The 25,222-nt window shown below is 35.8% G+C and overlaps 2 protein-coding genes across 8 annotated transcripts in view; one reads left to right on the forward strand and one right to left on the reverse strand.

Annotated features, from left to right (window-relative positions):
- Positions 1-446: 446 nt before the first annotated feature.
- On the reverse strand, positions 447-23,402 carry LOC111599592 (transmembrane and coiled-coil domains protein 2). Of its 3 annotated transcripts, none has more exons than XM_030224957.1 (10): positions 23,309-23,402; positions 5,616-5,795; positions 2,696-3,358; positions 2,470-2,534; positions 1,898-2,406; positions 1,707-1,827; positions 1,534-1,638; positions 1,358-1,471; positions 1,111-1,286; positions 447-1,050 (listed from the first exon to the last, which is right to left on the reverse strand). In XM_030224957.1, the coding sequence occupies exons 2-10, from the start codon at positions 5,746-5,748 to the stop codon at positions 924-926; spliced, it is 2,013 nt and encodes a 670-aa protein (XP_030080817.1). In that variant the 5' UTR covers positions 5,749-5,795; positions 23,309-23,402; the 3' UTR covers positions 447-923. The 3 variants fall into 3 exon arrangements, with proteins under 3 accessions (XP_030080817.1, XP_030080816.1, XP_023171043.2); XM_030224956.1 differs by lacking the exon at positions 23,309-23,402 and adding an exon at positions 21,933-22,029; XM_023315275.2 differs by lacking the exon at positions 23,309-23,402 and adding an exon at positions 19,378-19,560.
- The window catches only part of LOC111599591 (histone-lysine N-methyltransferase, H3 lysine-79 specific), a 40,572-nt gene continuing 35,672 nt past the window's right edge, over positions 20,323-25,222 (forward strand). Inside the window, exons 1-2 of one of the 5 annotated variants that reach the window (XM_023315270.2) lie at positions 20,323-20,694; positions 21,119-21,401. The gene's annotated coding sequence lies outside the window, so the exon portion shown is untranslated. Of the gene's footprint in view, positions 20,695-20,866; positions 20,943-21,118; positions 21,402-25,222 lie in introns of those variants that run through there. The other 4 variants (XM_023315269.2, XM_023315271.2, XM_030224955.1 and 1 more) reach the window with 4 other exon arrangements.

The following is a 25,222-nucleotide window of genomic DNA, read 5'->3' on the forward strand; positions in this document are numbered from 1 at the left end:
AAGGCCCAAACATCCATTTAAGTGTTAGAATTAGTTTTAAGATACATTTATTTATGTATTTTTAGGAAATTTAACCAATGCCAATAATTGTTACTCTGTTGTGTCACTTAAGACCGAGTGACTTAATATGGGTTTTAAAATAAGCTAGCCGTACGTCCATTAAAAATGCCAATAACTAGACTTCGCGTTTTCAGCAGGTATTTCAATATGTTATTATTTATTTAATTATATTTTTGCTCTGGGAACTACAACAACTGTTAAGGTGCAAGTTTACTTGCACAGTTTTGTTTTATATTCATATGAACTCTATTGTAAGTGTATTTAACAGACTTGTGGGAAGTTTTGTTCAATTATAGAGGGCGCGTAAATAATTGAGCGAAATATGGCGAACAAGGGCTGGAAAATATAGTTTAAAACGATACAAATAAAAAATAAAAACAAATAAATTGTTTTGTACAAATACAAATGGTTTTTAATGTATACGATAACTATAAACAGAGCTCATATATATAGTATTTAGATATACATATTTATTTATAGTATTGAGTAATGCGTAGAAACTTGTCAGCATTGCAGTTGTTGGACTAAGCCGTAAGCAGAGTTTATAAATCGAATTTCGCTAAGTGTATACATTTATGTGTATGAATGTGTAGATGTGTGCGATATAGTTTTCCACTTTGTTTGTACAAGTCGTATGTATTTATGTATGCGTATACATATATATATTTATAAGTCTATATATAGATATATATATGAATATGTATTGGTGATTCGTTTATGTGATGCGTGTTTTGTCTTGACACTAATTAAATTTTAAACTATTACGTTTTGTGTATTTATAAGTTATATACAAAATATGTACTTTTTAACCTAATACTATTAACATTAAGAAACTACTAGTCGAACATGGAGTCGTCGCCGTCTCACTTTACCACCAGCGACTGCTTGAGATACCGCACAAGGCCCGCACCTATATCCTGCACATCCGGCCATTGACGTATCACAAAGATTATAAAGCAAATCGTTAAAAATGTGGTCAGCACGCGAAGCCTATAAAAAGTCATTTCATAATTATAATATATAAATATCATAATATATATATATAATTACCTCGTTTTGAGAAAGGGCATTATGATGCCAGCTGCGGTGGCCACCAACAGCAGCACCACTTGCAATATCGTTAATACCACATTGATGAGTTTCACAACCAGGGCGCGAGCATTCGAATTGTCGATGCCCTCGACGGTGACATATTGCTGCTGAGACATGTGCTCCATTTTCGATATCTATTGGCATTGGATTACAGTTTATTGTTAACATTTTCTAGCATTTACGCCAAAGCCAAGTATCAACTTACCCTTGTTTGACAATTTTCGAGCACTTCATTGACATCACGTAGTCTTTCATCGCTTTGGTATTGTACTTTCTCCTCCATGTCAGCAATTGTTTGTTTCAGATTCTCGATTTCATTCTGCAAAAGGAGGCAAAAACGAAATTAGCACAAGGATTGTACACTATATCAAGGAAACAAACCTGATGCAATTCCGTCAAGTCATTGATTTGCTCCTCCAATCCCTCGGCACGAAAGCGTTCACCTTCCAGAGTGGCTGTCAAATTGTTAAACTCCTTTTGGCTTGTCTAAAAATTGATATTTGAATTGAGATTAAATAAAATTAATAAATATTAATCTTCAAGATTAAACTCACCTCAAGACGTTCGATTCGCTCCTTAAGTTTCTCCGTCTCGGCTTTCCGTTCAGACAGTTCAGTAAGAAGCGACTTGAGCACAATGTGGTACTGGCTGGCGCCTGACTGACTCTTGCCAGATCTGCAGTAACAACGCAAAGATTTATATCGTAGTCAATGCAATTTGCTTTAGTCATTCTCATTGCACTTACCCCGCTGGTATGCTTTCGCTGGTGACGCTGCTGCACTCACTGCCGTTGTCGCTGTTGAATTTGCCCGTGCCGCTGCCAGTGTTGTTGTTGTTCATGTTGTTGCCACAGCCAGAGCCCGTAGAGGTGCCAGCGCCGGGCTGATGCAGCAATCGCTCATTGGCCACGGTCAAGGCATCCGGATTTGCTGCCTGAATGGCTTGCAGCTCGGCGTCGGCAATCTGATTTATGTTGTCTGCACTGCCGAATTTGTTCTTGATGAGATGCGCAAATTCTCGCGGCTTCGACATCACCGATCCGGAGAAGCCCGTAATGCCGTCACGTATGTTGCCGCCCACATTGCGTAGTCCTTGGCCAACGTCGCGCAGCACCTCGCGCGGCTGTCGATGTTGGCTCTTTGTTTGATATTGATGATTCTGTAGATCCTTGGCTCGTTTGGTATAATTGTCCAGTTTCTTTTGCAGCTGCGATATGCTGTGAGCGCTCTTCTGATTCTTCTTCTCGAACACTGCCTGCAATCGGACTAACTTCTTAGCAACTCTCAACAAACATTGCATTTATTTCTTGATTTTTACCTTGATGCGTTGCAGCTGCTGTTTATCGGCGCTGGCTGCGAGCTTCAGATACTCGTTCACATTATCTACGAGGATGGATATAAAAGATGTCAGAAATGATTGGCGAAGATCAAATGATCAATCAAATTGGATTACGCTATATTTGTCAATTACCCTCAATAAGTATGCTATTCAGACACTCCTTTGGCTTTATACGTTGTCAAAGGAATCTCAGTATTGTACTCACCATCCCGGGCTGTTTGCTCCTGCCTGATGGATTCCTTGGTGCACTGTATTTTTGTATTGAGCCGATCGATGGCCTGCACACTAGAACTACGCTCATGGGTGCGTCGATGGTGGAGCTTCTTGCTGCCATCAAATTCGTCGGATGCCATTGACGCATAGTAATCCTCATTGCCGGACAAGCGTGAGTCCTCTAGACCGCTGCCGGTGCCGGCGCTGCCACCACCACCGCCGCCGCCGAGGCCCAGGCCGACGCCAAAGTCTGTCATATCGCCTCCAATGCCGGTGCCCACTATTCCGCTGTAGGCCAGAAGACCGCCCTGATCAGAACCATGTGTGCGTCGTTGGCGCTCACGGCTTCGTCGCCGGTGCGTGGGGCTGTGGCTGCGAAAACCGCGCACTGCCACGCCCCCGCTGCTACTCAGGCTGCCGGTCACCGTGTTGCCGCCGCTATAGACAGCCGCCTGTGCAGCTGCCACTGTGCTGGACGAGGCCGACGAATTGCTGTTGGCTGCCGTCGACGTTGCCGGCGTACCCAACGCTCCTCCCCCTCCTCCTGCTGCTGATGTCGTCGTCGTTGTTACGGTTGCAATTGCAACCGTGGTTGTGATTACTGTTGTTCCACCCGACGTTGCTGTCGCTGAGTCGCTGGTGCGCTCCCTGGACACTGTTGAGTTGTTGCGCATAGAAAGTATGTATGGTACGTATATGTAGTTTATGGCTTTGGCTCGGCTCAAACTTCAATTGTCAAATGGATGAAGGCGAGGCACAGGTGCAGTCGCAGCAAACGATAACATCAAACACAATGATAAAGCAATAACAAAAACCAACGCTCAAAATACCACAAAGAAAAAAGTTCAATTTGCTGTTGTTGTTATTGTTGTTGCGGCTGCGCTTGTAAGCGTATGTGTGCATATGTGAGTATAAATGACAGCCTTACAGACAGCTGTGCGTCAAAAGAGACAGTGGGAGAAAGCAGGAGAGACAGACAGACATAGAGAGAGAGAGAGATAGATAGAGAGAAAGAGAAAGACGTACGTTAAAAAGCAGCAGCAGAAAGTGTTAGCGATTTAATAGCGTTTAAAATCGCGTCTGCGTGGCTGTGAATAGAAAAATGTAGAAAATGCAAGAAATGGGTGAGTGTATGCGTGTATGTGTGTAAAATGAGCGAATGTATTTATGTGTTTGGTTGCATGTACAGTTATGTGAGTACTAAGAAAACACAATGCTCTTGCAAATACCCTAACAAATTAAGTTTTGTTTTAATGTAAATGTAAATATTTTTATACACGTTAAAAAAAGTAAAAGAATGTACTGGCTTTATACAAAGTCCTTGTTATCATAAACTATATTTATATTATTTTTTATATATATACTTTTTTGGACGTGACAAATCGGAAAAACTATGTCAAAGTCGACTTTTGCCAAAAAATTATTTTAGATTTTACAATTTATGAAAATAATTTATGAAATTATAGATTGTAATCGAAGTCATAACATGTGTGTAAATTTATAAAGATATAAATTGCTAGTTTCTATTATTTTTCACATAACTGTAATACATATAGCTATGAGCATGAATTTAAGTGTGCGATTGCAAGTGCAGTTTGAATATTTTTACTATTTTTATACCTACGTTTTCAATATATATATATATATATATATATATATGGGTGTGTATGTGTGCCTACGTATGTATGTATGTAAGTGCGGTCAACGGTTACAAAGCTGTTTGAAGACACAAAAGAAATAAAAGAGAAACGAGAACAAAAGGATAATCAACACACACAAGTCAAATGCAATACAAAGAACGATAAGCAAGAACACAAGTCACATATAATAAATACGTTTTCAGCGGCAATAATCAAAATAAGCAAATACATATGTATGTGTAACACAAACACATCTAAGCACGCAGTGCGCCAATGGAACGCTTAAAAGCACACAACACATATTTGCTTGTGAGCTTTTAAGCCATTCGTGTGCAAATGTTTGGGCACAAAATCTCTCTAAACTATTACAAAACAAGAAATAGACAAATAAACTACTAATAAATGTGCGTATGATTCAAAGCAGCTTGAAACAGCATTAAGCCCAAATATAGTTAAGCTATATTAGCACTAAATGCTTTTTAATACTTCCTAAAATTCTATTTCGTAAGACAGTTATAATTTAGCTGTGATTCTGTGACATATTGGAAAGCTTTCAATTGAAGTTTACTAAAATACATAAATATATTCATTACAATTTAGCTAAATTCTCCATGTGAAAAGTAACTCATATTCTACACAAGCTAATAAGATACTCAACTTCTGATGATTGAAGTTTTACATAAAATTCTGTAGTTTTTTAAGATTTAATGACTGAAAAATTTAATTGGGAAGCTAAAAGCCTCAAGTCTGACCACTCTAAAAAATAAAATTTATTGAAGAAAATGAGATATTAGACAAAAATAGAATATATGTTTTAACATCTTTTATGAATATCAAAAATATGACTAGATTTTAGTTCACTTTACATAAGTCAACTGGCTACAATTGCGAAATGTGTCTAATCGAAAAAAACATACTATCTAAATTACTAGACATTTTAATTGAATTAAGCTTAGTTAATCTTTTAGGGTTTATTGGCTTCTGCATGACGACAAAATCTCTGAACATAATTATCAACAGCCATCCCAGTCGAACGAAACGGAAGTGCTAAGTGAATAAGCTGCAGAGATTCGCTATCATTCCAAGCAACATGGCATCCCATCCGACCCATAAGCACACTGATAACACTGTTGATGAGCGTGTCGCATAAATCCAATTGTGGGCCAAGTGATTAAGCTATTAAGGCTAAGGCTAGAACACGACTAACAGGAGTGAGCTTTTTGGTGTTTGCTTGCCAAAGATTATGTGAGGTGTAATTATAATTAGATTTACTTTGCTCGCTGCTTCTGGTGGCGGAGGGCGAACGACTGGCCCGCAAATTGGAACTGGAACCGCGAGACGAGCGCAACGGTTGCAACGGCTGCAGTATCAAATGGTCCCGACTCACTGGTGGCACCGAATCCATATTTGCATGTTGCTTAGCAAAGATCTCCTCCAGCTGCCTTCTATGGCCTGCAAATACACGAACAGAAAACAACACGATTATTAAATATTGTCATTGAGTTTGAGATTGCGCCCAATGCTAGCTGCAAACAAACAATCGCGAGGCGAGTCCAAAGTCAAAAGGTGAATCAACTTCGGCTGCTGATAATCCCCGTCACAATCGCTGAAAACTGGACCAAACGCTCGCCCATTAGCCAATTTCGCATACCAGAGAGCATTTCGTAATATTTCATAGTGAAATAATTCAACAATTTTTCAAATTCCTCACATATTTGGACAAAATCTCTGTGCTTGCTGGCTGATTGAAAGCACATGCCAACAGAAGTGCGTGGGTGGTTAGAATAGTTGTCTGGACATTTAATATTTATTAAATTACATTAGGAATTATTAACTTCTTACAATTTTTAAATGAAGAAAATTGATAAAAAAAATAATTAATAAATAAATAATATAATAAAAAATGGATCAAATTTTGCATTAATTATTGTGCATAATATTTGTTCCCTTTTTAGTGGCATTTTTTTTGTTTAGTTTTACAACAAATTCTTTATAATTTCATAAATCAGCTGAAAGCAACGAACAGTGAAGCCTTTGTTTATTTTTCCTCGTAAAAATTACAACACATTACAAAATTCTTATGAAATTTGAACACTCTTTTGTTTTATTAATCGCTATTAAATGAATGAATGATTTCTCTAACAGATTTATTTATTCATTAAACCAATTCTGTTTGTTATTGACGCAACCCACTGTGCGTGATAGAGCGAGACCTTTGTGCTCCATACATATAAGATCTATGCCATAATAATATAGTATTTGTTTATATAGAGACTGAGTAACGCTCGATCAATACCAAATACCAATTGGCTGACGTTGGGCGACGCTCGACGTTCTGTGGCCGCTTGTCAGCTATAAATACAATCGACACACGGTGCGCGTGTACCGAGGCACCTGATAAGGATATGTATTAGGTTCTGTAGACTGTGACAAGATATCTATATGTAGTTGCTGTGAAGTCGAGAGTCGAGTTGGATCGAGACTGGAATGAACAACTCAAGTGCTAAGCATTGTGTTCCGATGGCAGCGCTGCGATGATGGCATACAAAGATAACAATTGTTTATAATTCACTATAAATATTTATATAACAACGTTCCTGCTATTTCCCTATTACTTTTCCACTTTTCCTGCCCCTATACGATGCATATTATAAACACATGCCGATGCATGTGCGACGGTTCTCAAAGTGAAAAGGCGAGCAGCAGAGTGGGCAGACCCACTCTACCTTCCCCCACAAAAGGGCGTTCAATTTTCATTTTAAATGAAGCTTAAAATGTGGTTTTCGAAGAAATCCAAGGTTGAGGCACTATAAATAATTTAGAACTGTTTGCAATAAAAGTGTGTTTGAAGCTCACGAAATATAATTACATTTTCAGACTAATAGAAAGCAAGCTAATCTTTTGAAATATTTGTGCTGCCCGAGTAACGGTTAATTAGTCTAAATATAATACATTTCCATCCACTTTCTTTCGCCTAGTCATTAAGAGTTCATTGGCTAAAGCTCGCCAGATATCAGACTTGCAAAGGACATTATTTATTGTCAATTATAAAGTCATAAATTATTATAATCCCACTTGACTAATTATTATGTTATAAACTGATACGCTCGACTGCGCAGTAGATGTGATTAAAATCGGATTGGTTTTATCTTTATTATCATGTTATCATAACGAACCCAAGTTTCTGAGCAAGTCAGAGGATGTTTTTGGGGCCAGACTAATCACAAATTTGTATATCTTTTAAAGCTAGAGACTTGGAATTTCTAATGAATGTAATGAATATGAAAAATATAATGTATTTACATAGATATTTTCTATAGATCTGTGTGGCTAGTCGATATAATATGATATCTTACACAGTTTTAGTGCCCAACTCTTCAAGATTTACGGTTTGGTGATTTTGGATCCCATTTATCATTCGAAAATATTAATATTTTAATAAAATATAACAACATTCAACTTAGCTGTTTGATATCAAGTTCAATTGTTAGTTTCATTTCTTTTCTAATTAAACTAAACATTTTAAAACAAAAATAATTTACTATAAATTTAATTTAACTATCTACCATCTTTGTATGTATGTATAAAATGTAAACTTAATTTATGGAAAATGTTTTTCACATTCATTTTCCATTTTCATACAGCGCTTTGACCTAGCGCTCGCTTTTCTTCCACTGCGCTTTCAACCCAAATGCTCATCTGCAGTTCACTGCGTTCCAGCTGGAGGAGAAACTCTTTCTGCCTGCCTTGTTGCCTATTAGGCCAACTCTCTCGGTTGCCACATTTTATGGTGGTTAGCTTCACCTGTGTGCTTGGTGTAAATTTTAATCATCGCATTTTGTAACATTTTTATTATAATTTTTATGTCTTGCTGCTTTGTTATTTTACACCTCTCACCCCAGTTGTCTTGTTTATAAAAATAACCTAACCAAACAACGAATTTTAAATACCCTTGCGGAACAAATTGTAAACAAAAGCAGTTTTCGATTGCTTATTTCTAGAGATGTTGAAAGAAAATAATAAACTGCACTTGCTGATAAGGTTACAATACCCTCGGCTGGGGCATACAAAGCATGAAATGTAAATAACAAGAAATCATTTATAAAGAAAAACAAAAACGTGTTGAATTTTGCTAAGGGTTATTGCACCTTGGCGACGTCGTCACGAGCGCTGCGGCCACAGTTAGGGTCTGTTGAGGTGTACTATCACGGGCCAATTAGACTGAGCCGCATGATGAGCAGTGTCTCGTCAGCAAATCGATTCGGTTATCAATCGAAAGCAACGACAACGTCCGCATGACGGGCAGCGAAATTGCTATGTGCCACAGAGCCAACTAGTGATGATAATTGTCTATGTACACACATACATATACATACTGTATGTACATAATATGTATGCCTGTGAGAATGTTGATTTGCATTTATTAGATATAGTTATGCGCCACAGCGTCACAGCTATTCGATAATGAGCATCAGAGCGTCTTGGGTAGCTTGTTGGCCAGCCGAGACTTGTTGCCCACGTCAGGTTTGAAGTCTATAAATGTGTACGTACAGTAGGTATTATAAGTATGCGTACTCTCAGCTGGCTACCCTGGTCCACCCCCCACTGGCTGCGCCCGCAACAACTATTTGTGAAGGTCACGGCGCGGCTGGCGTCGCCGTGACTATGGCTGGTTTATAAATATATAAAGAACCGCAGTTGATTCTAAGTAATACATAAAAGATCTAACATTAGAATTACAATGCGATAATGCGCCGTAGACATCAACGACATCGTCAGTTTTATGGTCTGACCTTAGAGCTTACTTTCTACAGCCCCAAGGATGGCTGCCCTTTTGTAGTGTTCTTGCAGTGTTCAACTGGCTTGTATCTGTGCGATACTAACTAGTTAGCCAGATAAGCTCCATTGGTGAAATCAAATTTTGTGCTGGGCAGCACACAAACTGCGTCTAATTACTTTTATCATCAGTTTATTTTTATGCCCGACAACGGGTTGCGAGATTTTAGTTAACGCAGTTTTCTTTTATATAATTCGACTAGGCACGTCATGTTGATTGTACGAAATGTACACCATTAATTCAAGCAGTTTGATTATGTAAAATATAATCACAACTTGCATCGCTGTTGGCCTACAAATAAAAGCAAAACAAGTTAAAAGTTAGCTAGGTCAGTCCTAAACCATTGAACTTGGCTGGCACGTAGCGGCGCTGCTTGCCCAGCAGATTTGCCCAAGAGACTCCGGCACATAACTCGATGCTGTTTATGCAAAAATTGCTATTGTTGTTGTCGGCGTTACCTCTACTTGTAGTATTAAATTACATCATCAGATGCTTGTTACTGCAGGCGCCGGTATTTAAAACGACAACAAATGCAACCTTTAAGCGACAGAGAAGCAACAAGCAGAAGTGAATGTCAAAGTGCATATTAAATGCGCGTATAAATGGGTGAAAGAGAAAGGGGGAAGAAAGAGAGAGAGATAGATGTGCAGAAAAATAAATTGAGAGCAGGGAGAGAGATAGCGAGAGGTATATATGAAAAGACAGAGAGAGAGAATTAAATAGAGGGAGAAAGAGAGAACGGGGAGAGTGTCCCAACTCTCAAATGGGATAACATAATGATAGAAACTATAGTAATATAGGAACAGATATAGAATATCGATAGTCGATATTGATTAATATTAAATTTGTTATAATTAAAATAACAAATAATAAAATTATTAATATCACTATTAATAATAGAAAATAATAAATTTCTGCTGCTGCTATTTAATCTAAATTCAGATCGTAATGGATTCAAATTTGTTCGAGTTATTCCATTATTCTGGCACATCGTGACAATTAACATTTCCAATTTCAGATAATTACGCGGTGAGCTATTTGACTATTCGAGGCGCAAGGGCGTGGCTTAAGTGCTACTTTACAGGTTTGAAACGTGTATGTGATTCACTTAATGCGGGTGGTGGTGGTCGTGGTGGCACGACTCAGGCAAATGTCTCAACATTTTGTTGTCATTGATTTAGATAAGAACGTGAAGCTGTCACAGTTGAGAAACTGAAACGGTGTCAGCTTTTTTAGCACCTTGGCTTAATTATCGTATTTAAAGGTAATGTTTACCTTTACTTATATTGCAGCTGTGCAATGTTCGACTGGAATTTCTTTGATGAGCTTGCAATTGGTTTTTAATTACAACTGTTCTTATCAATCAATCACACGGGCGAGTCGAATAATTAGACTTGACGACTAGCCAGATATTATCATTTGTATTTTTTCACAATCAGCCATTTTCTTATCTGCACAGTGGCGAAATTCAATTAATTTGCGGCAGAATTTTAACAGACTGGTAAAAAAGTGTTAGCTGATATGCAACTTAATATTAATTTTATACTTAAGATAACTTAAACAGAGTCAAACAAAATTACGTATGCGCCTCAAACGCTGCTTGCATGAATCATCATTATAAGGGAAAGTTTTAGAGTTAAATTTTCTGGCAGATAAGTGGATGCCGTGATTAGTCTCTGATTTCAAAACGCAGTAAAAAAGTAAGAAAAAATAATAAACAAATGAAACTGCGTTTTCCAAGCAAGTCATTAGCAGCGGCAACAGCCCCTCAGCTGTGACAGGTAAAAAGTTTAGTTTCTACTTGAATACGAAGAAAACCTGACAAACGGAAACATTTCAACAGGTAAAATAAACGATCAGCATCATAGAACGTTTTACAGCTTGGGTTTACCTGAAGCGTGACAAACAGATAAAAAGATTAGAGAAATTTGCTATAGATACATTATATTAATATTGATAACTGCGTTCAAAGACTATATATTCCACACATAAATATTCATTTGTTTAATATTTTACTAATATATCAAATATTAGTAAAATATTAAACAGTTTACCAAAAAGCAATGGAAAGAATGAAATCAAAACAAACTTAATTCTGATATCAATATTTGTATCTCTACTTCAACCATTTGCTGTTAAAAATTCCCAACAAAATGGTTTATGGATCTTGAGATAGAAAGACATATAATACATACCAGCACCTGGACAACACCTGACCGTATTGATTATGTGAGCTTCCTATCTGTTAAGCCATGAACACCTGAACACTATAATCAGGTGCAGGTGACTAAGGGATCTTCCCCTATGCACAATAACACAACAATACCTTAATGATTGCTTAATGGAGCCCATGCGAATCTGAAACTGATTACACACCCGCTTTCCATTTGCTTCGATAAAAAGTTTTAATCATCAGAATGTGTTGAGTGACGAATATATTTGATCTGACTGCTGGGTGATATCGTTTCATTGTGAATCAGAGTCCCGAGCCCCTTATTTGGACACTGTTTTTTTTGGTATTTATTAAAAATAAAACAAATAACAACAAAAATCACTTCCGAACAATAGCTGGAGCTGGAATGCAATCAGCAGAAACAATTGTCGAGAGGTCTGGCCTGCATTTAGGGTCCCCTTTCATTGTTTCTATTATCTAGAAAATTGCATTAAGTACGCGCCCGTCCGCACAGCCTTGGCTGGGACCACGAAGTCTGAACGCCCAGGCATTCATCTTAACAAAGGCGGAACTACGGGGCATCCGCCTTGGCATATTTTATGACATATTCTGCCACATAAGGCATGTGCATGTATGGCGCATTTATTTATTGTTAATCAGCCGTGGCATTTTTATCAATATAACTGCCTTGGCGAGGGCAGCACGTAATTGAGTGCAGGTCAATTTACTACAATTTCTCAAGCATTAATAAACAACATTAAGCATATTGTGTACGGAAATCATTCAAAATTTGATAATATTCAAAGTTCTATTTTGAGTTGGAATTTAAGCTTTAAAAAAGTTATTTTCATCAGAAATTATTTGGTTTTGACTAAGTTTTGATCCCTTTCCACCTTCTTGATTTATGGAAGATTCTTATTATCAATTAGATAAACAGACGATTTTATATTTCCTATTTATCTTAACAATCTATAATGAACAAATAGCTAGAAAGCAATATTGTTTTGTATGTTAGAAGCCGGACTAGTTCGGCAATTATCTCTCTGACAGTTATCCAATGTTTGAGCTGTGCTGCCAACCGGTTCGCCCAGTTGGTTTATTAGCGCAATTGGTTTGTGCCACATTCTTAAAAAGCGCCAACTGCTGCTCGGCTGTTCTGCCAGATGATGCTGCAGTTTCTCAACCTCTCGATTTGGCCATTGGCTTTTGGCCATTTGGCCATTCGGTCGCAGAACTGATGTCACGTTTTGGATGTTTATGAGTGGGGGCCATTGGCCACTGGTCAAACCCTTGGCCATGCGGGTGTTTTGCTAGTCATCTGCTTGCCGATAAATCAGTGTCATAAGCTCGTTTAGGTACGTGCTCTCCTAAACCTTGACCTCAGGTATAAAAGCTTTATTATGCACATATATACAAGTACGTGAGTATGTCTATAACTGCGTCCTCTGCTGTATGAAAAAAAAAACGAAGATATTGACTGTTTGCACAGCAACACCTACATAGAACTTAACTATATGAACTGATGATCACAAATGGTCAAGCTCGTTGAGTGTAGACCTTTGCGAGGGCCGCTAAGCGAATATGGTTAAAACCCATTAACAGTCTATGAGAAATATATCTTTGTAGATGAGAACATCTCAGGCCCTGAATGTAAAGGGAAGCTAAATTCAGCTGGGCAAATAGAACAACAGAAAAAACGATTCGAGCTGCGATAAACTTGAGAAAATTCTAGTAATCATAATAAAAATAATAATGATGAATTCAAAGTGAACTCAAGATCTTTACAGAAAAGCAATTAACTTTAAAACTTTTTAAAACAAATTCATTCCATTCGACTGTATACTATATATACTATATATACTATATATATATATATATATATATATATATATATAAATTAACTAAATATACTCTCACAATTATCCATAACCATATCCATAAATCCACTACTTGCCGCTAGAGATCAACTTTAACTGAGGATTGTCTCTTAATAAACTCTATATTCATTCATGATAAATCGATTTTGTTAATGTGCAGCACATCAAACGACAACCAAAAAGTTGTAAATATTAAAATTATTTATGTTTGCATATTTAATAAACAGTCAAAGGCTTTCATAAACAAATCACAAAAATATTTTGCCAGCTGCTTTCTTTAACATTTTCGATTCTGTTCGCAAAATTCTCCGTTGGCTTTTACCCTACCTTGACTATGGCAATTAGGCCCGATTCATTTGGCACGTGGCCTCCAATTGCCCATTACTTAGCATTTATGGCTAATTGTTTTGAAAGCACGCCGAGCCGAATGTTAACAGTTTAAAGCAAGCCCAATGACAATTCGAAACGCCATTTATGCCCCACTTCAAAGTCAGCCCGAAAATTGCGGGAACGTGAAGCCGATTCCATTATTTGCATTGGCTTATTGCAACACTTAAGAGCCGAGTTACATAATTCTCAATGTTTTCGGAATACGCTAATTATGCAGACAAATTGACAACGCCCTTAGCTGAACGAGGATGAGCTGCATTGCATCATCAGCCGTTGGATCGTATAATTGACATTTGACAGGCGGGTCAATAACTTTTCGAAACACTTTGTGTGCCACACAACTTTTGTCAACTGAGATGATAAACAACAACAACAACAACGGCGACGAATTAAATTTCAAAGTGAACTTTAAGCTCAGTTCTGGTCGAGGCTTGGGTTGTGTGGCAATATTTGTCAACACGATGATTCATGTTAGGTTGGCACACATGCAAATCGAACTCGAGCTAGAACACGCCTCGGTTTATTATTTTTATTTTGTGTTATTTATTTACTTTTAATTTCATTTGTCATGGCTTTTTCACAGTTTAAAGTGTGATCAATGATTTGTTTTGTACGCTGAGTCCATTGAAAATGGGAAGGGCAGAAGGAGGCGTGGCAGTCTAAGTATTAAACCACAAATCCTGAAAAGTTGTTAACAAATTTTATTTATTTATGTATAAAAGAAGCGTAGATCAATTGGAATATCAACGCTGCACAGAGGTCAGGGTATTTCCTAGTCGGGAACTCCCTACTAGAACACTATCTTAGTTTATTTATTTTTAAATAATTTAATTGAGGTTCATTTATTTAAATATCTTTTCTAATTGAAGGTGACTCACTAAGATTTGTTTGCAGGCTTATCAAATACGACATAAAAAGCAGATAATTTTAAAAACTCGGAGCAAATTCTGTTTTGAATTAATTAAAGCCCAAACACTCTTAATCAATTCCTAGAAACAGCAATATATATAAAGATATTATTATTTCGTATCTCAATGATTATGACTAATAAATACTTAAATAAAATATTGTCACGATTGCATAATTTCAGCATAATTTTACTCCCAACATTAATTGACTTTTCCGCGAATTTCCCCATTTCCCCATGTATTGGCCATGTGTCAACTTAATTATACATAAACAAAGGCGTATTCAAAGTACAAAGATCAGCCTGCTTAACATTTTTACACCGAATGATCAATGAGTAAACTAAAATAAAAACAAAAACAAAAAAGACAGTTTCAGCTACTTTGACAACTTCGTGCATGAAATACAAACAACAACATATTAAAACCAAATACAGAGAAACCGGAAAATCAAAAATAACAACAAAGCAAATAAATCGTAAAACTTCACATAAGTAACTATATGTGTATGCACTTATATGCTTACTATGCTATTCAGTTTGCTTAGTTAAAAAATAAAATACAAAAAAAAAATAAATATTAATAAAGAAACATAAACAAAGAAAAAATCAATGCAAACTGCGGGGCCCCAAAAGCCACTTCAGACCTGCCTCCAACATATGAGGGGGGCCCTGATACTGAAACGGGTTTGCGCACTTTGGACCCCAATGATGCTGGTGCTGATGATGAATCATCTGCATGAGACCCGTAATAAATATTGCTTATCTTTGTTGATTTTTGAATTCTTGCTTTTATAGCAAAAGTTAAAAAAAAGAGTCAACTATTAAATTTAATTTTAATTTTAGTAAATATTGTTAATATATGAAATAGTTTTTTATATTTACTTTCATTTCTTTCTTTTAAATTCAAAATATTTTAAATCTATTAAATATTTTTTTAAATTTGACTTTCATTATTTTTAATTAAATTAAAAATATTTTAATATTTCAGAATGTTCTAAGCCTATAAAATAGTTGTTTAGTGTTTCCTTCATTATTTTATATTCACTTAAAAATATTGTTCAATATCATAAATAAACTCAATTATTGGTCAATTTAGTTATAAACTTGAAAATGTTTTCCTTATTTCTCCATTTCTGTACACGTGCTTGACATTTTAAATATATGCTAGTGCGTATTATTATAAATTATTGATTGACAGACTGACAGAGTGAGGCTTGTGCCGCCTGCCATCAGTGTGAGACAACAGAGCCGCCCCCTTGGGGCATTGCGGATGGGTGAAAGTGAACACGGTGGATGTTGTTTTTATGATTGTTGCTATTGTTGTTAATATTATTGTTATTATTATTGTTGTTGTTGCTGATGCTCGTGTATATTTCAAACCATTTTTAAATTTTTTACAAGTTTTGTGCAATTTGTTTGACTGCATAAATAAGCAGCGGAAGTTGTTTAAGTTGAATGAGGCTTTGTTGCTCTTGCTATTTCTATTGTTATTGCTGCTATTGCTGTTGCCGTTGTTACTTATAAGGTCAAAGTCAGATTTGGTCATCCAAACGACGTTTTCATAATTGGCACTATTTCTCCTTGTTGCTGTGTGAGAATTTTGTGCGTTGATGATGGATGACTCACATAGAGAAGAGCAATTTAGCTGTTCACAACTTACAGATACATATAGATGCATGAACATATGTGGGCTATAGTGAGCAATTACTACACCTCTTGGAATTCAATTTGAGTCATTTAAATGTCTCAAGGGAAGTAGATTATAAGCAGCTTATTTCGATTGCGCTGCACAAAGGCCCGAAGAAATGCAGAATGAAACTAAAGCCGATAAGCTGATTGAACGAGGGTGATTTAACTTCTATATATATGTGTATATAGACATATATACATACATAAGCTGTATCTACTGAGAAAACTAATTACGATTACGGTGCTTTTTTAGGGAAATTTTTGCTTTTATACATTTGACTTTGGACATAACCATAAAACTGCCCTCGCTTCAAATAATATTTCTAAGCAAGTTCACACGAGAAATAACTTCTGATAATTTATATACACAGCTGTGTTCATAAAAATAGTAGCACCAAATTTAGTGATACACAATTTTTTGAAAATTTGTTTAAATAAAGAATTTGTTTAAATTTAATTTTAATTTTTTTTAAATATATCTTTAGATGATTTACCACATTTCTCTAAACTACTCTGAAGAGAACTACAATTAACAGTCGTAGATATATTTCGTATACTAATTAGCAAGTCTTGAAAGTAGTTAACTGAATGAAGCTAAATTATATTGGTTAGTAAATTGTAAAAGGGGCTAAATTATATTCGCTTATAAACTGTAAAAGATACGGGCCCGCTGTTGGAGACCCGCATATTATTTATGTAAAGCAATTTTGATTCCCTTCACAATTGCATAATTAAATTTTTTTTTTTTTTCAAATTGTTTACAGCATTTTAGGTAGTCTGAATTAATTGATTTTTAATAATTTTTCGATCCAGAAAAATAACTAACTTACAATAAAGTGTATTTATTAGAATGAATATACATAAATAATTATAATCTACAAAGGTCAAAGAGTTTGTTTGGATATGTTTGTAATATTTTATATATATAAATATATATATATTTATGTATATTTATATATGTGTGTGTGTGAATATGTATATATGTATACATATATTATCATGCAATATGCAATATAATCAGAGCATTAAAGCCAAACAAAGTACCAAATATCACGCAAATATTTGCATATCTAATTAACTTAATTTAATTTGTGTTCCCTCTCCTTCTCCTTCTCTCTCTCTCTCTCTCTCTCTCTCTCTGCTCTAGCTCTTGCCAAAAAATTAATAAAATAAAATACTACAAGACTTTGTTCTTGAACTTTTCGAACTATTTAATTGTTTTGTCTATGGCCTTTGAAATTTGTATTTGTGTTTAGTTTGTTTGTTTGTTATTGTTGTTTGATGCTGCTCTTGGGTTTGTTTTTGCTTTTGCTTTTTATTCCGCGAATATTGGCCATGTTTAACGGAGCGTTGTTGGGCGCGTGCCCAAAAAGAAGCACGCCAAGAGAGCGAGTGAGAAGCAGGTGAGAAGGGCCAATTGTACCTGCTGCCGCAACTCCCAAAATTAAAAAGCAACAACGAAATGTGCGACTTGGCAACAGGGCAACGGCGCGCCCAAAAATAATTCGGTTTTTTATGTTTTTATTGTTCAAATATTTTCTATTATGCTTTTTATTATATAAACAATTATGTATATTTTTTTATGATGCTCTACTTTAATTACTTTTTATAATAATAATAATTATAATTTATATATATATAAATATATATATATATATATATATATATATATATATACATATATATATATATATATTATTTATTAAATAGTATCTGCTAGTCGAGCAGATTTAGTAGAGTATAGAAAACAATTTAAGCATAATCTATGTTTTTTTTATAAATTCGTTACTAAGTTGAATCCACGTGCATTTCTTTCATGTGCCGAGTGATAAGCTTTATAGATTAGATTTGTTCGGGAAAAGGTGCGTACAAATTTATATATATATTTATATACATCTTTTTGTGGTCAATGGCCAAGTTATAAATTCCATCAAAATGGTATAGTTTTCTAATTGTAAAAATTTTTTTTATACATAAAAAAATAAAAGTAAAATATAAATCATAATAAAAAATCATTAAAAAATATATATATTCATATATTATATTAGGGTAATTTGGGAGACGGCTTGATTCATTTAGTTTCTTTATTTAAATATTCTGACGTCACGTACTTCAGACTGTGACGCTGCAAATCTTGGCTAGCTACAATATATATGGACATATGTGTATATACGTACATACATATGCTGTCTGTCTGTACCTATGTATTTGGCCAGCTCTGGTCAGCTCTTAGCAACGAAATTATTCAAATCGAATAAATGTCAGATGAACGCATATATAACATATAACATATTTCGTTCAATAAAACACATTTGTCATACACAAACACGAACATAGCTTATACTAGCCGAGGATAGAGAGAGAGCATCATAAATAATTTCATCAACGGAAAATGTACGGGATTAGTTGAAGAGGGAAGATGAACAGCATGTGTGCATGTGTAAATACATACATATATAAATTAAATAAATTACAAAAAAATTGCTATGCTCAGACATTGAGCAGAAATATCAGCAGTAGCAGCAACTGGCGACAGCAACAACAATACAAAACAGTAAAAAATTCTCTTTAGTTGCGTTTTATTTTTAAATTTAATTCAATTGCAGACATAACCTGCTATTGTTACTGCTGGTTGTTGTTACTGTTGTACATATAACGGTGCCTGTCTCCAACAACAACAATGAAAGAGCAATCAAAAGAAAAGATGGAGAGCATGCAAACAGCTTCACATATGCCTGCACTATTTACACTCACATGGAGAGTGGTAAGTGCAGCTAATTGAATTGAGAGTCACTCAACGAAGCGCTGATTGTCAAAACTGAGAGCGCAGCCTGTTACAATTCTCCATTTTGATGAATTAAATTTAAGTTGTTATTAACTGTAATTGCGATCCATTCTATGCACAAGAGCAAAGCAATAAAGAAAGACTGACTGAAAGAGAGAGAGAGAAAAGGAATCTGGCAACAATAAAAATGCACTGTATACAGTAAACTAAACTATCACACATACACACACGCGTTTGAATGAGAACGTGTAAGTGCAAGGTACAAAACTTGTTTGGTTGTGTGCATGCCAGTGTGCGTGTGTATGGTTGTAGGTGCGGTTGTTTTAGGTACAACACGAAAATAAGCGACTATAAACAATATTCGGCACGCACTCACCTTAGGGTCCGTATGGGGTCTCGATTTTAGTGTTGATTTGGCTTTGGGTGCATTCAATTCTTTTTGTGACGCCCTTTTTTGTTTGGCACATGAACAAGCACACACTCACTCTCACACACACATACAGAGACTCAATAGCCGAGAACAATATTATTCATATGCATATGTATACACGCACGTACATATGTGTCTGTGTATATATATATATATATATATATATATATATATATATATATATGTATGTATATATTGCGCCTACACTTGATTATTAATATTGCCAACTATTTAAATATTTTCACTTGTATATTCGATTTTCATTTGCAACTTTTTTTGACCATTTTCTTCACGCTTTAACTGGCGCTCTGTGCGCATCACAAAATCTGCCGCACAATTCGCATTGCCAGTGTTAAATAAAATTCAAAATTCAAATGTTTATTCGTTGATATTTAGTGTGCACTGCGCGATTGTTTTTCAGATTGACTTTATATTTATTAGCTGCACTTTAACTGTATACCAAAATTAGTTATGCATTTTACTAATGCGGTCTGTAGCACAACTCCTCTCACCGCTCGAAATCAACACACACTAATTATTTTGTCAGGCTATCGATGTTGCCGAATTTAGTATCGATGTGCAACCCTGCCAGTGCGGAGAAAATCAATGTTGAAAAATTCTTAATGCATACTGTCGAAAGCTAAGTGTTATGAGCCTCAGGCTATTATAATACATTTGTCTTTTTAAGAACCATATCGATTAATGAATAGCGACTATTAGGGCACAGTTCTTTTCAATAATATTAGCAATCACATTATTGCAAGAATTACGCGCTTTTAAAGAACAAATACGATACGGTATTTTTTGTGCATATTTAGTAAATATAATGGTTGCCAAGTACGGTCGCACTGTCAGCGTATCTCTTTTTCATATTTTCTTTTGTGTTTTGTTTCTCGCTCTCGCTTGAACGGTACGGACGTGTACTGCCGCTGCGCGTGTGTGTTTTAACTTGATTTAAGGAAAAATACTTATAATTATACAATACACATGTAATTTGTTCTTTAATATGCAACAAATTGCATTCAACATACAAGTGCAGTGGGTTTGACATACATACATAGCGTACGGAATGGCAGGCGAATGCTATAATAAGCAAAATACATAAGTTAAATTACGTGAGTGTTTGAATGCAGCGCACGCGATAGAGCGAGTCAGCAAATCAGTGCCCAACATAGCCGCGTAGCGTGTGAAAGAGAAGCAGAGCATCTAAATTGCTTGTGCTTCTTGCTGTAAATGTGACGACGAAAATGGCTTAAAGAAAAAGTAAAATATTCGGAGTCGGCACGCGCGTGTGTGTGTTGTCTTTGTGTGTGTGCGTGTGTTTTTGTCTGTGGTAGTGTATGCTTTTGTTTGTTTCGAATTTAAAATGAAATTGATAATAATATATAATAATAAATATTTTCATAAAGAGTTTATCAAATATATGTATCAAAAATAAAAAAGGCTGCATCGTCCGTTGTTCAATAAGTGGAAGAAAAATAAGAAGAAGCGCATGCCGCTTTCGGCGTTGTGTACGTGAGTGCGGGCATTGTGTATGTGCTTGTGTACATGTGCATGTGTGCGTGTATATGTATACAAAAGCCGCAACAGCAGCTGAAAAGTGTATTTATTATCGCAAAGAATATCTCAAACAAAAAAAAATCATTTTTAAAATGCAAAATTTTTCAATATTGTATATTTTTTGCAGCGATTGCTAAATATCATTCACACAACAACAACGAAGCAAATATATTTAAAGTGCAAAGTGTGGGTAACAAATACCAAAACAAACTAAGGTTTCGCCAAATGGTATTTTTGTCTTCCTCACCAACTCGGCTTGTTCAGCCCGCCTAAAATGTCACATAACAGTAACAACGAATGGAATAAGTACTAAAGACTTTGATCGAGTATAAAAAAAATACTGAACGACGGAGAGAGCGGATAGCAGCAGATAGGCCGTTAACGGTGATCGAGCGAGGGCGGAGAAAAATGTGAGTACCACCACCCAAAGAAGAGCATATTCGCTCTCTTTTTCTATTACATACATATGTATGTGTATGCTATTGTGTTTCTTTTTGTATGCGACGCATCAGCAGCGGTTCTTCATTTTTTTTCATTGCCATGCATTGCGACTATGTAAGTTTGTGGTCGCAATCTCTCGCTTACAGTGGAACGGAAATTAGTCTTCTTCAGTTTCTGTTCTCTACGTTGTGGTTATGACTGCTAGAGAGCAACAGCTGTTAATGAGCGGAAGCGGAATAGACCTTGGATGCTGTAAATGCTTAAAAATGTAGTTATCTCTTTGTAACGTGATAGATTTTAATTTAAAAAAAGTTCTGCTATGCTGTCAATCAAACAAAAACTCCAATTAAAGCACAAAACAAAACAAGTAACAAATAACGAAAATGTCTTTCGTTGTTTGAAGATAGAAAAAAATAACAACTGTGCCAACTACTTGGACTTGATCACAGCACACACATGCAAACACTCATACACATATACATATATACATACATACGTACATATGCGTGCCAATTGGCCATTCCATTTATGTTGCTTGGCCGTTTGCAGTCGCTTGTCAATTAAATTGCACTTCGAATTCATAGTTATGGTTGCTTTGTTTCTATGATTTTTCTCTTTTCGTTCTGCTTATATACAACAAGCCCACGCAGCAGCCGCTGCCGACTGCTTCTCAAAAGCCTTCAGTTCAGTTCATTTCTCTTTCCGTTTTGTTGGCCTTTGCTTTGTTGCTGTGGCTGCATAATTTCATGCCGAAAGAGAAATCCATTTAAAAAAAAGCGTACAAAGCACAAAACGAACTCCAAAGAAGCAGGCAAACAAAAAAAAAATAAAATAAAAATTAAAATACGAATAACAACAAAAGAGAAAGAGAAGAAAAAAACGTGGCAGCTAAACAAAAATAAGTTGCTCTGTTTTCTTGTTGTTGTTGTTGACGATGCAGCAGCGTTGGATACACACAAAAAACAGACAACGGCCTCAGTCGACGTTAGCAGCAGCAGCAGCAGCAGCACCAGCACCAGCAACTTTACTTGCGTTCGCTGCCTCAATTCTGACTCCTTCTTTGTGTTTCATGTGCTTGTGTTTGTGTTGTGGGTGTGTTTGTATGATTGTGCTTGCAGCAATCGCTGTCTATGAGCTAGCTAGCTGATGTTGATGTTGATGTTGTCTGTAATATTGTGTTGTTTTTGTACTGTTGCGGTCTCTGCGCGCTTTACTGCATTTGCTGCTGCGACTCATCAGCAGCAACAACAACTACCAGAACGCTTTGCACTTCAGTTAGATACATACACATATGCATGTACATGCATAGATGATGCATATGTGTTAGTAATGTACCGTTTGCTGATACCCTATAGACTGAGATTGCTTGAAGAATGTTTGAATTGCAACGTAAACAAAAAACAGCTGATTGTCTGCCCAAGGAGCATCTCCTTAGACCGCACAGATCTAAATTCTAATTTTGTACAGTAATAATATAATTATTTTCAATTATACTTTACAATATATTCCGCAAGCGATATCTCCTTAATTTTGTATATATTTGAAAATTCAGAAAACTTTTTTTTCATTTATCTCAATGTTTACACGCCCCCAAAGATGAAAATAAAATATAAAATTGCGCCATGTGCCAACATCTCTTGTTTCTTTTGAGATACTATCTGCATTAGAGTATCATATCTATAGGATACAAAAATAGCTTTGCTGTATCTGTATCTGTGAGGCGTTTTGGAGGTCTGGCTCGCACACAAATGCAAGCAACAATGCCATAAAGTATATATGCACACAACACACACACGAACACACATACACATACATACGTGCATGCAATGAAAATAGAAACCACAAAGTAAAAGACCAAAAACAACGAAAAACTTACACAAAATGTATTCGGAATGGAGACGGCAGGCGGGCGGCAGACGGGAGGTCAAATCTCTGCCCGCTGCAAATTGTTGACTGTTTAGAATTGAAAGTTAAATTTAGATGCGATGCACAAAACGAAAAACAGACCAAAAGTAGAGGGGAAAACAATGGCAACAAAAACAACAATCATAGCAATGCCATTAAAAAGGCAAAGCTCACCAGATTTCTATTAGTGTTTGTGTGTGTATGTTTGTATGTCTTGTTGTTGTTATTGCTCTCACAGCAGCTACTTTTAATTTTATTTCATTTTCTATGCACGACGCGAGCGCCTTTCTATAGATGTATGTATGTATGTATGTGTGTGTGTGTGTGTGTCTTTTTGGTTAATTGTTTGTATTGCTTCTTTTTTTTGACAGTTGAATGAACTCGGAGCAAAAGCAACAGCCATAGGAAAAATAAAGAAATAGACGCAATAAGCAAACCCATATAAGTAAATTATAACGGTTTTAAAGTTAAACAGCTTGAAAGTTATTCAAGAGAAACAGTGAGTAAAAGAGAGAGGGGTAACGAAATAAGAGAGACAAAACAAAAAAACAAAGTAGAATGATAGCAACGACCAGGCGCCAGTCCAAAAAGATTTTACCTTAAGTTGCCAGACATTAACAGCTATAAAGTAAAATAAAATTGCAATTTATGCGGTTGTTGAAGAGCTGAATAGTACGACAAAGTTTCAATACGTCCAAACGCTATTGTCTATCTGTATGTATGCGCTATAAATGTACCGAAATAAATACTATGCTATGGTACACTGCTACGCTAGTATTTTTGTGGTAGAAAATATAAATATTGCAATCTTGTACAACAGTAATTGGTACTCAATCATTTATACAATTGCAACCATTGACATTCGCTCCAAATCACACGAAATACTTTCGACCTATTTCCCCCTCTCTACTTGGACTCTCTTTTTCTACTTTATTTCTGTGTCTTGTTATTCCATTGAGCTATGTACATAGCTTTAATTAGGGTCTATTTAAAACCTTTACTCGTTTCATTTCATTCCATTCCATTTCGTTCCATTTTAATGTCAATTGTGTGTGCTCTGCTTTAATAGCACGCGTTTTTTCTTTGCTTTAAGTCGATCGACATATTTATTCGTTTCTCACGTTCACTGTTTGACAGTTGGCAATGGATGAATAGCATCTGATATATCACACCTGCCAAAACGGGCTCTCAATTTGAGACTTGCAAATGTTGCGCTCCAGTTTTTCACGCTAAAAAACCACTTTTCAATTTGGCTTTGCTGCTTTTTCTACTTTAGCAGCAGCTGCCACGATAAGCAAAGGCAAAAAATTTTTATATATATCTGATGAGAGCGAGAAAGAGAGAGAGATGAAGTGAGAGACACAGAAAAAACATGTGCTTGAAAGGGAGCCAAGACAAACTGGCGGCGCTGTCAGTCAAAAAAAAGTCTATGGAAACAAGCTGTAAATAGCGAAAAAAAAATGAAAAAGGAAAAACTAATAAAGTTGCCTTTTGTTGTTGCTCTTTTCGATGTTTGCCTTTGCTACTTTTTTTCGTTACCAATTTATGCTTAGTATTAGAAAAGGGTTTTTGTGAAAATATATTAGCTAAAGATATATTCACATTTGAGGTTTAAGTGGAAATTGAAGCTTTAAAAGCTGTTTATTTTTATTGAAGTTTCTATAAACTTATATTAAAGCTAAAGAATGTCTTAGTTGAAATATTTATTTATTTAAGTTGGTAAAATACAGGATTTAGGTAATTAAATATGTAACGAGCTCCTACCATACAAGATGGATATTTCGAGTTTATTGTGTGGGTTTATGTGATGATTTTGGATTCCCTTCCTCATAAGAGTGTGTTCGTCATCCATATATAAGAAAATCGTAGAATGATTGCAATGACA

This window comes from Drosophila hydei, unplaced genomic scaffold (assembly GCF_003285905.1).
Source record: "Drosophila hydei strain 15085-1641.00,03,60 unplaced genomic scaffold, DhydRS2 tig00008121-arrow-pilon, whole genome shotgun sequence".
Lineage (NCBI taxonomy): Eukaryota > Metazoa > Arthropoda > Insecta > Diptera > Drosophilidae > Drosophila > Drosophila hydei.

Excerpts from the sequence above, each read along its gene's own strand:
- LOC111599592 (XM_030224956.1), bottom strand. The coding sequence starts at position 22,014 with ATGAATTCGAAGTGCAATTTAATTGACAAGCGACTGCAAACGGCCAAG. Across the intron at positions 3,359-5,615 it reads CACCAGAAGCAGCGAGCAAA|TGTCCAGGGAGCGCACCAGC; the intron begins GTAAATCTAATT and ends ACAACTCAACAG. Across the intron at positions 1,639-1,706 it reads AGCGAATCGAACGTCTTGAG|ACAAGCCAAAAGGAGTTTAA; the intron begins GTGAGTTTAATC and ends ATCAATTTTTAG.